This window comes from Triticum dicoccoides, chromosome 2A (genome assembly GCF_002162155.2).
Source record: "Triticum dicoccoides isolate Atlit2015 ecotype Zavitan chromosome 2A, WEW_v2.0, whole genome shotgun sequence".
Lineage (NCBI taxonomy): Eukaryota > Viridiplantae > Streptophyta > Magnoliopsida > Poales > Poaceae > Triticum > Triticum dicoccoides.
The window spans coordinates 635301377-635317293 of NC_041382.1; the positions used below are offsets into that span (position 1 = coordinate 635301377).

The following is a 15917-nucleotide window of genomic DNA, read 5'->3' on the forward strand; positions in this document are numbered from 1 at the left end:
TTTTGTTCATATTTTTTGCAGGGTAAAAGGAGTTTTATTTCAAAACTATAGAGTTATAATTAGGAGGCAAGAGGTCGCACATGATATCAAATGTTGGTCGCAGGCAGCCAGTTAGAGGTGTGGCCGCACAGAAGATCAAGTAAAATTTTCCTTTACCATCTATCGAGCCAAATTGCACTCAGTAGTGGTGAAGGACTAAATTTTTTTTGTAGGTGAAACTCTTTTTTTTAATTTGTAGGTGAAACTATTGGCATGTAGAGAAAAGTGATATGACATAAAATACATAATCATCTTGATAGGACACTATCAATTTATAACATGGAATCAATCAAACTTTCTAAAAAATACTTTAGTACTCTGTCCGTCCCAAAATAAGGCCATGTTCGGAGTACCTCCACTCCGCAACTCCACTCCCGGAGCTGGTGGAGTTACAGTTGAAAATCACGGAGCACCTATTCCCTAGCTCCGCAGTTCTCGGGATTTCACAGAGCCGGTGGAATTCCGCACAGGGCCTTAACCTTGTGTGGACTAGGGTTTGCACCTAGTTTGGGACGGAGGGAGTACTAAAACCATGATACTTATTTTGAACTAAAATCATGACCTTTTTTGGGATGGAGAGGTTTAATTTGAACTAAGACCACGATGTTTATTTTGGGACTAAGGGAGTATAAAATAATCGGATACAAATCCTACTACACGTACTTTGCTAGTGGTTTCCTTTTCACCTTTTGAGGTACATAGGTAGTTTGCTAGGACTCCGTTGCGGTGCTGCCCTGAAAAAAAAAGACTTGGTGCAGACTTGCAGTGTTGGAGTTGATCGCTAATTCCTCTTCAAAACAAAATGTCTTTTTTCAGGGCCTTAGCCTTGTGTGGCCCGGCCATCACTTTTTTAGAACGCCAACTACCACTTCTTTTTAGACCAGCCCGCTACCTCTCTAAAGCATGCACGTTTGACGCAAAAGAAAAAAGCCCGAGGCCCAGTTTGTTACAATGATTGGATATTTCGGCTTTCTTCTTCCTCACGGACACATAGAACAGCTTTGGGTGCTCTAATGGCGCCTCCGTTGGGACTTGGGAATAGAGCTCCTCAAACATAGCTAGGATGCCCCCCCCCCCCCTGGGGGGCAGGGCGGTCGCCCCTCTCGCCCCCCTCAGGGCCGGCCCTGTATGTGGCAAAAAAACCAACAAATATTGCCATGGTCCGCTGCAAAAAAGAAAATCATACCTAGCAAATTTCGGTTTTAATTAAAAGAAAGGCACACTCTAAAAAATAACAAAAAAGACAATGTATTTTAAGTTGCCATGGCAACAAGCTTTTAGTTTTCAATGATAATGATGCAAAAGTTGGAATGTTAAAAAGAAGAAAATTGCTATAGTGGAAATAATAAAAATTATATGAAATTTGAAAAATAATTGCCGCGATAGTCTTAATAAAATGTCCATGCTCTATTTTTTCTTTGTCGTTACAAAAGCAAATCACACATAGAAAATTGCCATGAATGAAATAATAAAATTGCCATACCAGTAAAGATATTTGGAGCAAACGGTGGATAAGGAAGCTAACATGCGCAATGATTCTACATAATCAACCAGCTATGAATGTATATATAGTGATACAGGGCAAGAGGTACTGACAAAAGCAATGCAGTAGGAAGCATAGTTGCGGCAGTATGAAAAAATTCGCAAAATGAACATATGAGTTGAACGAAAGATTTCATACAAAAATATTATTGCCGAAGATGCATAAAATTTGTCATAGTAATAGGAATATTAGTTGTCAACAGAAATGTACATAGTTTTCCATTTAGTGTGAAACTTTGTTGCCATATCGACATAGTCTTTGCCATGGATCATGGCCATTCACTTATTATGACTACGAGTAAGTCATAATAAAAACACAACAGGATGTTTGCCATGATCCATGGCAAACACAAGCACATAACATAATGGCCACAATCCATGACAAAGACTATATCAAAGGCTATACAAAATTATGACAAAAATGTTCTATAACTCATGGCGAAAAAAGTATATACGTGTGACATGAAAAATTTAGAAATTCTAGATGTCTATATTTGCAAAAAATATAGGAAATTTCATACTTTGGAATGGCAAAACCAATTAGAAATTGGACTAGTGACATGGCAAATTCAGACCCAAAAAATATGGCAAGTTATTTATTAAATTGCCATGTCTCCTAAAATTTCCATGCCGCACGCACAAAACTACCTACATTTTCCTTAGATGCAACAAAAATAATAATTTTAGACATGGCATCTATCGAGCTTGACAGAGTGAATAGATGCTGCTATGCTAAAAGGGGATGACATGCAAATTCATACTTATGTCTAAACTTTGAACCTTGCTCCACATCCTTTTATTTGAGCTGCTTGCTGCAACCTGACTTTACATCAATCCTAGATAGAGGATGTGTGAGTTACCCCTCCTGGCACATGACCGCCACCACCCCAGACATGGAGCGGTCGTTCTGCTAACATCCGGTCACGGGTTCGCCAACGAGGTTGACTGTGTCGCCTGCTACTCGGACAATGTATGACATCCACGTGTCCCATCTCCCCTAGGTCACAACATAGAGGGAGAGGTAGATGAGAAGGATGGGGAGCAAAAAGGAGCCCTGGCGACGAAGAAGAAGCAAAAGAGGTGGAGAAGCTCGTCATACATGTATCCAGCTGGGCGACGACCATTGATTTCGCCCGCTCAAACCACCACTCGCTCATGGTGTGACTTCGTGGAAAAGCCTCACCGACTTCATCTCCGTCTTCTCTATTCTCCTTCATCTTGTTGCTCGCCTTTAAATGGCCTCTCTACGCAGACTCCACCTCCCTCCCACTGGTCAACGTTAGTTCTCGGCAACGAGCAACTCGGCCACGATCACATAGACTCATCCACCTCCTAGGTAGGTACCCCCACATGTGTCGAGGGGCCACCACTCAGACGACTGTTGGGAGGCAGCGGGGTACCTGAGCCCACGGCGAATATTAGGAGCAGCTCAATGCGGAGAGGGTAAAGCAAAAGAATCTTCGGCAAGTTGGATGAGAGGAAGAGGCAGCAGGGAGATGGACGAGACCACTAACCCCACACCCGCATATGCATTCGTACATGTGTCGTTGCCAACGAATGGGGTTGGGAATGACAACGTGGCGACCCTCCTTCCACTGAGATTTGTGCCTCAATCGAACGGCTGGCGCAGCGTTCGCACGGAATTGCTATAGAAGTAATGTTAGTTTCATAACATTTAGGGGTTTTGGTGGTGTGGGGGCAATTTAAAAAAAATCTCTGCATATTATTTAGGCATCCTATTACAAAAGTATAATAGAACTAAATATATTTGCTCAAACAATTAAACATATTTGTTCATAAGCTTCAAATAATTGAATGAAAACGCATCAAGGCAACAATCATGTTAAGTACTTCTGAGTACTCCAGTTCACAAACATTTGGTTGTATATTCATATAGATAAAAAGGGCTGCGGGGGTATTGCAATAGGTATTTTGTTGGCTTTGCGATAAAAATGGGCGCTGATAGCGATACATATCCAGCAATCGCCTAGCCCCAGCAGGTATGCGATAAAAATGGCTTATAGCGATACGTATGCTGGGCCGGCCCATTAAGGCACCTCGCTCGCTGTTGCGATTGCTCACCTGCTCATTAATTTTTTTATTTTTTCTTAAAAATATTGTTTGGATTTTTTCCTTCTGTTTTTTCATGAATTTGAAAAGAGATTCTGAATTCAAAGAAGTTTACGAATTTAAAGAAGGCGAGGAATTTAGAAATGTCCATGAATTAAAAAAAAGTTGACGCATTCAAAAATACTCATAGATTTCAAATCTTTTTTGTGAATTAAAAAACAAGAATTAAAAAAACAGTAAATTTCAAACATTGTTGGAAAATTTGAATTGTTCATGAATTTCAAAAATTGTACATGACTTAAAAATTTGTTCATGAATTCAAGAAATGTTCATGAATTCCAAAAAAATTATGAATTAAAAAAACTTTGCCCTAATTAAAAAAAATCGTGAGCTAAAAACTGTATGAATTCAAAAACTATTTGCGAATAAAAATCAGTAATTGAAAAGAAGAAGAATTTTGAAAATGTTCATGAATTAAGAAATAGGAAAAACATGAATAAAGAAAATGAAAACCCCGAAAGACACAAAAAACAACCAGAAAACCAGAAAGCCAATAGAGAAATGAGAAAAAAGAAAAAAGAAAAAAAAAAGGTTGGAAGCTTCCCAAAATTAACGGAAACTGTCACGCCTCGTCGCTTACCTGGGCCTCGGCCCAGATCGGACCTCGTGTAGGCGATGGCACTCCTATGTGGGCATCCAACTGTCTGAGAGTTGTTAATGAATTGCGTTCACCGGTCCAGGTGGGATACTATTGATGATTTTGAAGGAGATCAAGGAGAAGGCCGTGAGCTTTAAAGCCTGCAAATTCAGTCATGAACGACATAAGCACAGTAGGGAACCCCATAGATTAGCTAAAATGATGACTTCTTTTAATGTGGGTTGGCCTTTATGGTTTATTGATCCTCCGGATCACTTGTGTATTCCCCTAAACATTAAACCTTAAACAAAGTCGTGTTGTTTAATCAAACAAACAAAAACAAGCATTCACACTTCTTTAATAGTGCAACTAGAAGTTCCACTAAGAACTTTTTTCTGTTAGAGAAATTGTCGAGTCGACTTCAAATTGCTTATGCCTACAAGAGATGGTAACTTGGGCCCAGAAAAGAATCATCTCATCTACTTGGTTGTGTAGTTTTATAGAAGAGTATACGTTCTCCAAGGCAAGCCAACAATTTGAAGCTAACATACTAGAACATTCCCATTTCACAGGAGCTCGCCATGTCTATACTTTACGAAGGACGAAAATAAATAAGTGAATATCGCAAAGTCTATACCAAGGTTCACTTGTGTGTAAATAAACAATGATTTGCAAAATGCAAGAAAATGCAGCCACAACTCCAACACCATCAAGAGATAGTTTTCGAATCATCTAAATTCTCAAACATGAGTAGTTTGCTCCATTGATGAACTAAAAGAATTATGAATAACAAATACCATTCCAAGTTAACAGAAACTATATCTTGACTTCTCGTTGAGAACCAAGTTATACAAGTAGTCGGTGGAGGAGGTCGCACCGTGGGCTATCATGAATCATAACAATATGTTTGCCTCTCAATGTAGTAGGGTACTTGATGGGGTCATTTTTTCCTAGTGGCATGTAACGTGTCTATGTTGACATCGTCAATCTTCAAGCGCCATGAGTCACAAGTTCGATCTTATGTAGACATTCACACTTCATAGAAATAGAGAGACAATGAGGTTACGAGTTTGATATAAAAGGTTGTATTATTGTAGTGAGGTATTTTACAAGGTGTATGAATATGACATCACTAGTGTTTGGTCGGACTTTGCATATCATGGGCATCTGTATAATGAAGGGAGGCACCATGTCGTAACAAGATCATGAAGGGTTTTTAGATGGGGAAGGAGGGGGCATGGAGGGGGCGTGGTACCAGTTTCACCATGAACTAGAAGGTAACTCGAGGGAGAAGTCATGTATGATCGGCTCCAATGGTGGCCTTACTGACGATCGCCGTAGGCAACGATGATTTCTCGATGTTGAATATGTTAGGGGTAAAGTGTTCCACGAAAGGTTTCATGGAAAAGTAGACTTCGGCTAAACCTATTAAACAAACATTTGTAACTTCTTTTATTTAAAATATATATTTTTCGGTAGATCCTATGTTGCGAGAACTTGGTATGCAACTTGCTTTCAGGATATCTATAGTCATGAAAGTGAGCCATGTAGGCTAATTCTTTTGTTTTTTGAGAAGTGGCAAGATTTGCAATATTCATTCAATAAGAGAGTTTTACAATCCAGACTCCCAAATGTGTGACAACAGATATCAAAGCCTACTCTCCCAACATGAGATTGCCCAAATCTTTTGCCTTTGCCAATTTCCAGTTTATGGCTTCATTGCGCATACAAGATACAATTATGCGGGACGGCGAAGCTTTATTGTGGAAGACACGAGGGTTGTGCTCGTTCCAGATTGCCTAGTGATGATGCGTCACGTGCCCCAAAGGCTAATTCTGTAAAAGCGCAAATGTGGTGATCTATCGCGTATCTAATAAGTGTGAGTGCCGGTATCTCATGTTTTTTTTTTGAGAACATTTTGAGAAGGAAGCGTTTCTTGTTCAGTTATTCTTGCTCATGAATGCCGGTCGTTTGACGAATTAGCCGTACTAATTGGCCCCAAGATGAAAGAGGCCGAAGATGTCGTGGGACCTGAAAATCAGGGCGGCTAGCAACCCCTGAAAAGATCTAAAAAGAAGCAACCACTCAAAAAAAAAAACCATAACCGCCACATCAATAGGCAGTTACAGAAACTGACGTGGGATCTACGGAAAGGTAGAACTACCACGGTCGCGGATACGTTTTTCTTCGTTTCTTTCGTCCGCTGAAACGCAAACATGTTTCCTGGTGCGCATGACGCACTGTCGCCGTTTAACTTTTAGCATTTCGTTGCAATCGATCCCATTTTACCGGCAACATATATAATACAGTACAGCCATGAGATGGTAAATAGCATAGTATTTTCATTAGCCTGGTTTAGCCTTACAATGCCACCAACTGGAGCCATTACACTATATATAAGCCGAAAAAAAACATCACACACCGATTGATCCGGGAGATCTCTACTAAGATATGGGTAGCCATTAAGCATGCGCATGGCGCGCGCCAGATATAAGCACCAATTGACACAGCTAGCTCTAGCCCTTGTATTAATTCTGCAAATCACTCCACCTACCACCTGCCAAACCATCACGGCCGCTTCAGCCCAGCGACGAGACCTGAATGTGGGACACCTTGGCGAACAGCCAGAGCACGCCGTACGTGACCGCCATGGCGACCCACCCGCCCAGGAGGACCCTGGACCCCGACCGTAACATGCTCGCGCCGCCCAGGTACCCGCCCGCCGCGCCGAAGCCGGCCAGGCCCACGGTGGTCGCCGCGCACACCGCCCCGACCCTGGCGCCATACGGCCTCACGAACCCGCCGGCCAGCAGCGGCAGGAGCGCGCCCACCGCGAACGCCAGCGCCGACGCGAGCGCGGCCAGCGTCGGGCTCGCCAGGCTCTCCTTCTTGCCCTTGGCGCCGTCGCGCTTGATCTGGGCCACCTCGATGTCGTACTGCGCGTACACGGACACGAACTCGCCGATGGCCATGCTGCAGGCGCCGGCCACCAGCCCGGCCAGGCCCGACACGAGCATCGTCTTGCCGCCGTCGTTGACGGCGCTGACGCCGATCATGAGGGACGCCACGGAGACGAGGCCGTCGTTGGCGCCGAGGACCGCCGCGCGGAGCCACTGCGCGCGGGCCATGTAGTTGACGCCGCCCTCGCCGTCGCCCGGGCGGTCGTCGGCCTCGGCCGGCTTCGGATCGGCCGCCTCGGCGTCGACGGCGAGCACCACGACGACGTCCTCCTCCTTGGCCCTGCGCTCGCCGTCGGCGTGCACGTGGGAGGAGCCGACGTGATGGTCCATGGATCCAAGGCGGTCGGGCTGCTCAAGAAGAGGAAGCACGGGCCGATCGATCGGGACGGGAAATGGCTTGCGGGAAGCAGAATGTGGCTGGCTGCGGTACCTGAGCAGTGTGCCGGCCACACGCCTCGGCGGGGGTATTTATAGTGGAAGCCGCTAGGGTTTGACGAATGGAGGGCTCCGATCGCACTTGCGTGCGGCGGCCACACGCCCCTCCGCTGGGACGCAGCTCCTCTGACGTACGGCGCACTCACTGACGTGTGGACCCGGACCCACGCGTCAATGGCCCAAGGTCAGGTGGCCGTACGTCAGGGGATCCGGCTCCCCTCCGCTGACGTGTACAGTAGATTTCTGCAGATGTTCACACGCGTATCTCTCGCTCGCTGATCTCTGGTTCAGTGCGTGCCTTCATTTTTAGCAACAAGTAAATGCGCCATCAATACACGGGTCCAAATATACTACTAGTCCACCGCCAAATTTATTTGCGAATCTACATTATTATAAATGGGAGTTCTTTTACAAATAAATAAAAATAAATGATAGTTTTCACGTACGGTCATTAGTATGAAAATAGTTTGAAAACCGAGCGCCGAATCAATTTAGAAACCAAGGCATTAATCTATATTTACTATTAAAAAGGAGTTGGTACGTCGTTATTTTGCACACAACCATTAATGTGAAAATAATTTTAAAACCAAGGGCCGAATCAATTTGAAAATCAAGCCATTAATCTATACTACCTCCGTCCTGATTTATTGGTCCTCATTATATTTTGTGTCAAATTTTGACTATAAATTGAACTAACAAATGTCCATGCATGTTACAAAAATTTATATCATTGCAAACTATGTTCAAATATGAATCCAACAATATGATTTTTGTTGACATGCATTAACATTTTGTTAGCTAAATCTTTGATCAAAATTTGGCACAAACTATAAAGATGACTTATAAACCAGGACGAAGGTAGTACTATTAAACAGGATTTGATAGGTCCTCGTTTCGCACGCAACCATTAATGTGAATAATTTGCAAACTGAGCGCCGAATCAATTTGGAAATCAGCAAGGCATTAATCTATACTATTAAATAATAGACAAGAGTTGGTATCATTGTTTCACACACAACTATAAATGTAGAAATATTTTGCAACCGAGGGCTGGATAATTTGAAAATCAAGCTATTAATCTATATTATTAAACGGGAGTTCGTATGTCCTCGATTCGCATGCAACCATTAATGTGAAAATAATTTGAAAATCAAGCGCCGAATCAATTTAAAAATCAAGGCATTAATCTATACTATTAAATATTAAACAAGAGTTGGTTGTTTCACACACAACCATTAATGTAAAAATAATTTGAAAACCGAGGGCTGGATAATTTGAAAATCAAGCCATTAATACATATTAGTAAAACGGGAGTTCGTACATCCTCGTTCCACACGCAACCATTAATGTGAAAATAATTTGAAAACCAAGTGCCGAATCAATTTGAAAATCAAGCCATTAATCTATACTATTAAATATTAAACGATAGTTGGTTGTTTCGCACACAACCATTAATGTAAAAATAATTTGAAGACCAAGGGCTGGATAATTTGAAAATCAAGCCATTAATCCATATTATTAAACGGGAGTCGTTACGTCCTCGTTTCGCACGCAACCGTTAATGTGAAAATAATTTGAAAACCAAGCACCATATCAATTTGAAAATCAAGGCATTAATCTATACTATTAAATATTAAACGAGAGTTGGTTGTTTCGCACACAACCATTAATGTAAAAATAATTTGAAAACCGAGGGCTGAATAATTTGAAAATCAAGCCATTAATTCATTTTATTAAACGAGAGTTGGCACGTCCTTGTTTTGCACGCAACCATTAATGTGAAAATAATTTGAAAACTGGGCATCGAATCAATTTGAAAATCAAGATATTATTAGAATTAATTAGCCAGAAAGTTAATTTTGTGCAATTAATTTGGTATGTTTAAATGATATTTTTTTTCACGCCGAATCGATTTGAAAGATAAGTCATTAGTGTATTTAATTAGGCAGCCGGTAATTGGACAGTAGATAAGTAGAAGTTGGGAATTTTTTGCAATTAGTTAATTAGACAGACAGTTAACCGGACCGAATCAATTTGAAAGCATTGCGGGTAAGAATGGTCAACAGGCTCTTGTTGATGTTGATGATTGCCAACAGGCTCTCAGCGACATTGTCGACCAGCAGTTGCCAACAGGCATGGACAATGTCCTCCATGCGACCACGACATGAGCAATCAATCGTTCACCACGATGGATGACGATCATTCTCTACAGGACATCCATACGTTGACAGTTGCCGTTCACGGACGAGTATAACAGATTCCATAGGACGAGGCCGATGGTCGCGCGCTCGAGGACGACCAAGCGGTGACAGTCGAGGGCTCCAACCGCGCCTTCGAGGACGACGGTGACGACCAAAGACAATCGGTCACACGCCATCTCTCTTCATATATTGTTTCATCCCATAGCAACAAACGTGTGTTCAGCTAGTAATTAGTACTTCCTCTGTAAAGAAATATAAGACGTTTTAGATCACTACTTTAGTGATATAAAAAGTAGTGATCTAAAACGTCTTATATTTCTTTACAGACGGAGTACTAGCAAAGGAAGGAAGTTTGAATCGCCGGCCGGGGAGACGGGGAAGGCATCATGATCTGAAGCCATTTAGGTGGGGGTGGGTAAGGGGACAAAAGGGAAATTCGATAGAGACCCTAAACCGTGGTGCGACCACTGGCATCACAGATGATTAGACGGGCGCGTGGTTACCACGGGTAGTGCGTGTTCTTTAGTGGAGTAAACCACGGGAAAAGGGGGCCGATCATCATCCAAGTGCGCGGCGAATTAAAGCGCACTAGAAATGGTGAAAGCGTTTGTCCACATACATGGATATGTACATGCGTGACGGACTCAACCTGCTCTAGATAAGTAGCTGCTTAATCTGGCGCCCTTAGTTTGCGGTGTCATTGATCGGCACACTCAAGCTGTTGCCAATACTAGTCCCGTAAGGTCGGCCGTGGAGCTCGTAAGCTTGTGTGACTCGATCGAGCAAGACGGACGTACGTCAGTGCAACAGTTCTGGTTAAAGGCGAATTCAGTTGAGCATGGAGCGCACACCACCACACCAAGTGGGGCACGTTTCGGTCTCGAGACGTCGTCACCACGATAAGATCGATCGACTCGGCCGGCAAGTTCCAGGGAAATTTGTCGCGTGGTCGATCCTCCGATTACTGCTGCTTATACGTAAGACGCATACGGTGGTGCGACGACGGTGCCGGTCCACGTACGGGGCCCTTCTGGGTTTGGCTTTGATGAGTCATTTCCCACTAATGAGATCGTGAGTGAACGCTCAAGAGAGAATGCCCATTGCTAATCAGAGTAAGCGCCAGCTCAAAAGAGGATGGGAGTGCCCCATTGACGATCTCGCGGGTGCGGTGGGAGGAGACGCCGCGAGGGCGCTCATACGTAGTAGTGCATACTGTATAATGGTCTAGCAGAGCAGGAAGGCACGTCAGCGGACGGTGCGGTGACACTGACACTATGATTGATAGGTGCATACGAGCATATCAAACGACCAGCTCATGTATGCTGAGCGGTGAGCACGATCGTGGCTGATGAAAGTTGAGGATGGAAGCCGATGGAGAAGCTATTTGACGAATCACCGTCAGAGTAGCCTATGCACAACGGAAGAATTTCACGAGCAGAGAGGTTCTGGCCCTCTTTGATTCGCTGAATTGTAAACGCAGGAAGAAGAAAAATGATTAGAATGTCATGCACATTCGAATTCTTAAGATTTTTTTCATGAATATGCAATAGCATGCGTGTCATTTCATTGATAGAAAAAGTTAAAAGTTTTACAGAGTACAAGGGAATTGAGAAACCGTAGCTAGCTAGGAGCCTGCACAACAATTTGACTGTTTGAACTGTCGGATCATCAAATCTACGATTCAGATCAGGTCTGGTCGTCCTAGTTCGCTCGCGCGCCGCACACAACATCTCACGGGCTGCTGCTCCACAGAACGAGTTGGTTTTCCTCTCCGTAACCAGGCCTTTCGAAGGCCCACGTCCTTTCATTTGGATGCTAACGCTAACAGCCTAGGTCGTGCACCTCCATCGCTATCCTCCCCAACCGAGCGAGCAGTTTCCCTCCTCGATGCGCCGTCGCTCTTTCCTCCTCGATGCGTCGCCGTTCCACCGTGTTCTTCTACGTGAACGCCTCCACGCCAGTTACGCACCCCCATGCACCCCCTACTCTTCATCCGTAGCCCTTCTTTACTGGTTTTAATTTTGTGTCTTGCAGCGTTCGTCCATGGCAGCTGCGGCGGCTGCTGGCGCCGTCGGCGCCCTCTCTTCAAAGACAGCGACACAAATGGGCAACGGCGGGATGTTTTCTCACCTTCCCGTGCATGGCAGTGTTGCTGTGATGGCAAGATGATACAGGCGATGAGGGATGTTGGTGACTGTGCTGCTCTTCTCCGTTCTCCGTTGAGATCTAGGTGAGCACTTATATCATATTCCAACTGCCCTAGATCTACATGACTACATGTACTGCATCTGCTTCACCCTTGATTCATTTTTTTGCAAGGAATAATGAGATGATCTTCCCTATCTTTTTGTTTAGGCTATCAACTGTGCTTGATTAATTAAGGTTTAGGTACCTAGAGTAATCACAATGCATGGATAAGTGACCATCCAATACTTCTGATCTGCTGCTTAGACGTCATCTTGTACTCATGATTTTGGAGTTACAACATATACACGATTGGTTGAAAATGTGAGACCAGCACACAAGTCGATGGAGAGAATATACATTTGTATCTTGGTATCCTAGTGGCGGGAAGATATATTTGTCTCAAGAAGTGACCAATTCTCAAGAAGTGACCAATTCATTATTTTTATGGGATTTTTTATTTCAAAAGTTATGATTGGAAAAAGAGTTACAACTCTGCATCTCATATTTTAACTTTTAAGCAACCTGCAGAAACTAAGATCTGCTGTTGTATTTTTATTTTCTGTGGTATTTATTCTAACTTCTAAGACATAGTCATAAAATATCATGTATATGCTATTGATTAATACAATTCTCGATGGTAAATTATTCATTCCAGATTTTCAGCTATTCTTTATTCAACCAATAGTCTGACATTCACAAACTGACAAAATTGTTAGCAAGGAGGGCAATTATGTTACTCCCTCCAACCCATATTAGTTGTCACTCAAATGGATGTATCTAGACATATTTTAATGGTAGATACATCCGTTTGAGCGATAACTAATTTGGATCGGGGGGAGTACTTTATTTGCAGCTATGTGATTTAACATGGAAGAAATAACACAAATCTCCTAGCGCAATTTTGAGAAAATCAATGCCAGGTATTGCCCTATCGTGAGGTATGAAGTATGAAACCTACCTGTTTTTGCTCATAATGAATATTTTCTATTTCCTTTGTTTCAAGTGTTTGTTTTCTATTTCCTTGCCAAGACAGGAAGATATGGTGCGTATATTCACTGATAGGCTTGGCAACCTGTGTTTTGAATGTATGTACTCCATTTTCTTTCTACTTCTATGATGTTTATCTTATCTTTCCTTTTACAATTTGATTGGGACCTTTTGTAGCTGCCACAGGGATGATCAGGGGTAGCATTGTAGCGACATAGGGCATAGGTGGTTTTTATCCTTAAGACATCAACCAGTTAGTCCATCTTAGTATTCACCATGTGCTGGTATTGGCATTTCACTATTGTTCATTTTTGCACAGTGAAAAAGATTAGTGTCATGTGGGCATACGATGATGTTGGCAAGCTCCAGCAAGGTATGCGTGCATCATTTTACTGATTCAAAAGGAGGCGATCCCTTTATAGCCGACTCCCTAGATTGTTGGTAATTTGAGCCTCTCTTGCCCATCCCTAATATTATTGCATGTGTGCATTGTACAGAAATATAGTCCGTATATAGAAATGAGATTCTCTTTAGGGAACATAAACATTAGGATTGATTTATTTTCTGTATATTACATTGTGCAGGATAGTTTATATCTCCCTTTTGGAGGTTCTGGTATATGATATTTTGAACCATACGAATTTTATGATATGTTCAACTCAACATTTCTCAAACAATTCTATTGAAACTCCTAAAATGGACGGGCGCGGCAACGCGCGCCTATATGATCTAGTGTCATTGGACAACACGTGCACACACCAGGCATGTGTCCAAATGCCCCAAGCAGGAGCAGGTGGGATGCTCAGCCCAAAGGAGTCTATGTCTTCTGCAACATTGTGTCAATCCCACGCGCACCAGCCCTAGCCCAAACATGTGTGTCGTGCGGATAGTTTGCACAAGGCAAGTGACGGAGGGCTGCACGCCGCCGGGGCCGCTTAAGCACGAAATCTCCTCCACCATCGACCTTACCACGTGGTCGATATGGAAGCATCCTACAAGATTTTCAATTTGTTTGATTGCATCATAGGAAAACAAAGTATTTTCAAGAGGTTTGAGTGGATGTTATATTTTCTATGACATGTACTTCTTTGTTTTGTATACAAGGCCACTTCATATTCATATTTTTATGTCTAATTTTAACCATTAATTGTACCAACAAAATGTGAGTTATATGCAATAAAAAATATGTCATTGGATGCACATTTCAGAAACTTCTAGTTGATTTATTCTTTATGACATATAACGCGTATTCTGTTGACCAAAATTGTTAGTCAAAGTTTGACATAAAAAACGCAGTGACCTTACATACATAAACGAAGGGAGTAGTACAAATGCATTTTACGAAAGGTTCCTATGAGATACAATCCTACTAATCAAACGACCAGCGTAGCAAAAAAATCATAAGGATTATGATCCTCCAAAATCCTATGAAACTCCTTTCTAGGCTTGGGTTTTTAAGAGAATTTGAAAGATTCCATGCTTTATCAAAAACAAGATCCAATGGTGGAAACCTACTACTGGAAGCTATTAGATGAACATGAATGTGTCATACTCCAATGATGAAACAAGGTCAGTGGCATCCATTCTTTGGAACCACATGGAGAACCAGTGGTAGGTGGATCACAACTATTGGATAACTTGATTGAAGCTACGACTGCAGAGGTTATGACCCTCCAGAAGTGATTGATGATGCTCTAAGAATTGGGATGTATTGGGGTCACGGTGAAATCCGATTCATGTTTATGATTCTAAGTCTGATGTTATTTGGGATGGAGATCTCCGTAGCTTTCTTCTTTCTGATTTTGTAAACGACATTATTGTCATCTGGTTTGCAATAAAGCGTTGAAATCACTATTTAAAGGGTACTCTAGTGGTGACAAGTGATGCACCGCATGTGCGTCATTTGCCGCAATCGGGGAGTTTTTGAGAGATTTCTCCCCAGATGGACATTTTCACCGTTACATTTCTCGCGTCCAAATTTTCAAAAATAGATCACATGTTACATTTCCCGTGTCTAGATTTTCAAAAATAGATCACATGTTAATAGGTTCTGATGGACTTTTTTGGGCAAATATGTGCTCACTAAATAAACTAATAAGTGCTCCCTATTGTACTGCAACTATGTTTCCCTTTCACACTTATGGCTCCTTTCTTACGGTGTGCCTGTGCTCCTCGTGTAGTGCATTATGTGCTCCCTACTGCACTACACTTGTGCTTCCCATGTAGTGCGCTTTGTGTTTCCCTTTCGGTAGTGTACTTTGTGCTCCCACGTGACACTATGTGCCCTCCATTGCAGTGCAATTGTGCTTCCCGTGTAGTGTATTCCGTGCGTCCAATTGTACTTTACCTGTGTCCCTGCCTAGTGCACTATGTGCTTCCCTTTATGTAGTGCACTTTTTGTTCTCCCCGCCTATGGGCTTCCCTTTATCTTGTGCACTTTATGCTCTTGGACAGTGCATTTTGTGCTACCTACTGTAGTGCACGTGTGCTCACTGAAAGCTACGCACGCAGTACGACCATGTATCCAAAAAAACTCCTAGAAACCAATAAAAAAAATAAAAAATGCAAAAACTAAGAAAACCAAATGAAAAAAGTTCCGATGGATGGGGATGGGACTTGCCACCTGAGCACCTATTAGCTTTTTTTTTAGAATCGGGCACCTGTTAGCTAGCCCATCCCATAAGCCATAAAGTGCCCCATATGTCATTTTATAGTAAAAACATAGGGTAGGCCCATCCGTTAATATCTTGGACCTTAGGATTCACCTTAGCATTCATTTGTAGTTGCGGCCCGACCTAAACCCAAATATAGCCATAGGACGAGAGGGCGACGCCAGAGCTAACGGGAGCCCCTATTTGG

The 15917-nt window shown here is 42.7% G+C and overlaps 1 protein-coding gene across 1 annotated transcript; it reads right to left on the reverse strand.

Moving 5' to 3' along the window:
* Positions 1 to 6605: 6605 nt before the first annotated feature.
* Positions 6606 to 7669, reverse strand: LOC119359743 (vacuolar iron transporter homolog 2-like). The gene has a single exon (XM_037625840.1). It carries the CDS (start codon positions 7576 to 7578, stop codon positions 6868 to 6870), a length of 711 nt encoding a protein of 236 aa, XP_037481737.1. The 5' UTR covers positions 7579 to 7669; the 3' UTR covers positions 6606 to 6867.
* Positions 7670 to 15917: the final 8248 nt, after the last annotated feature.

Bases quoted from the DNA above. Each gene is read 5' to 3' on its own strand.
- LOC119359743 (XM_037625840.1), bottom strand. From the start codon at position 7,578: ATGGACCATCACGTCGGCTCCTCCCACGTGCACGCCGACGGCGAGCGC.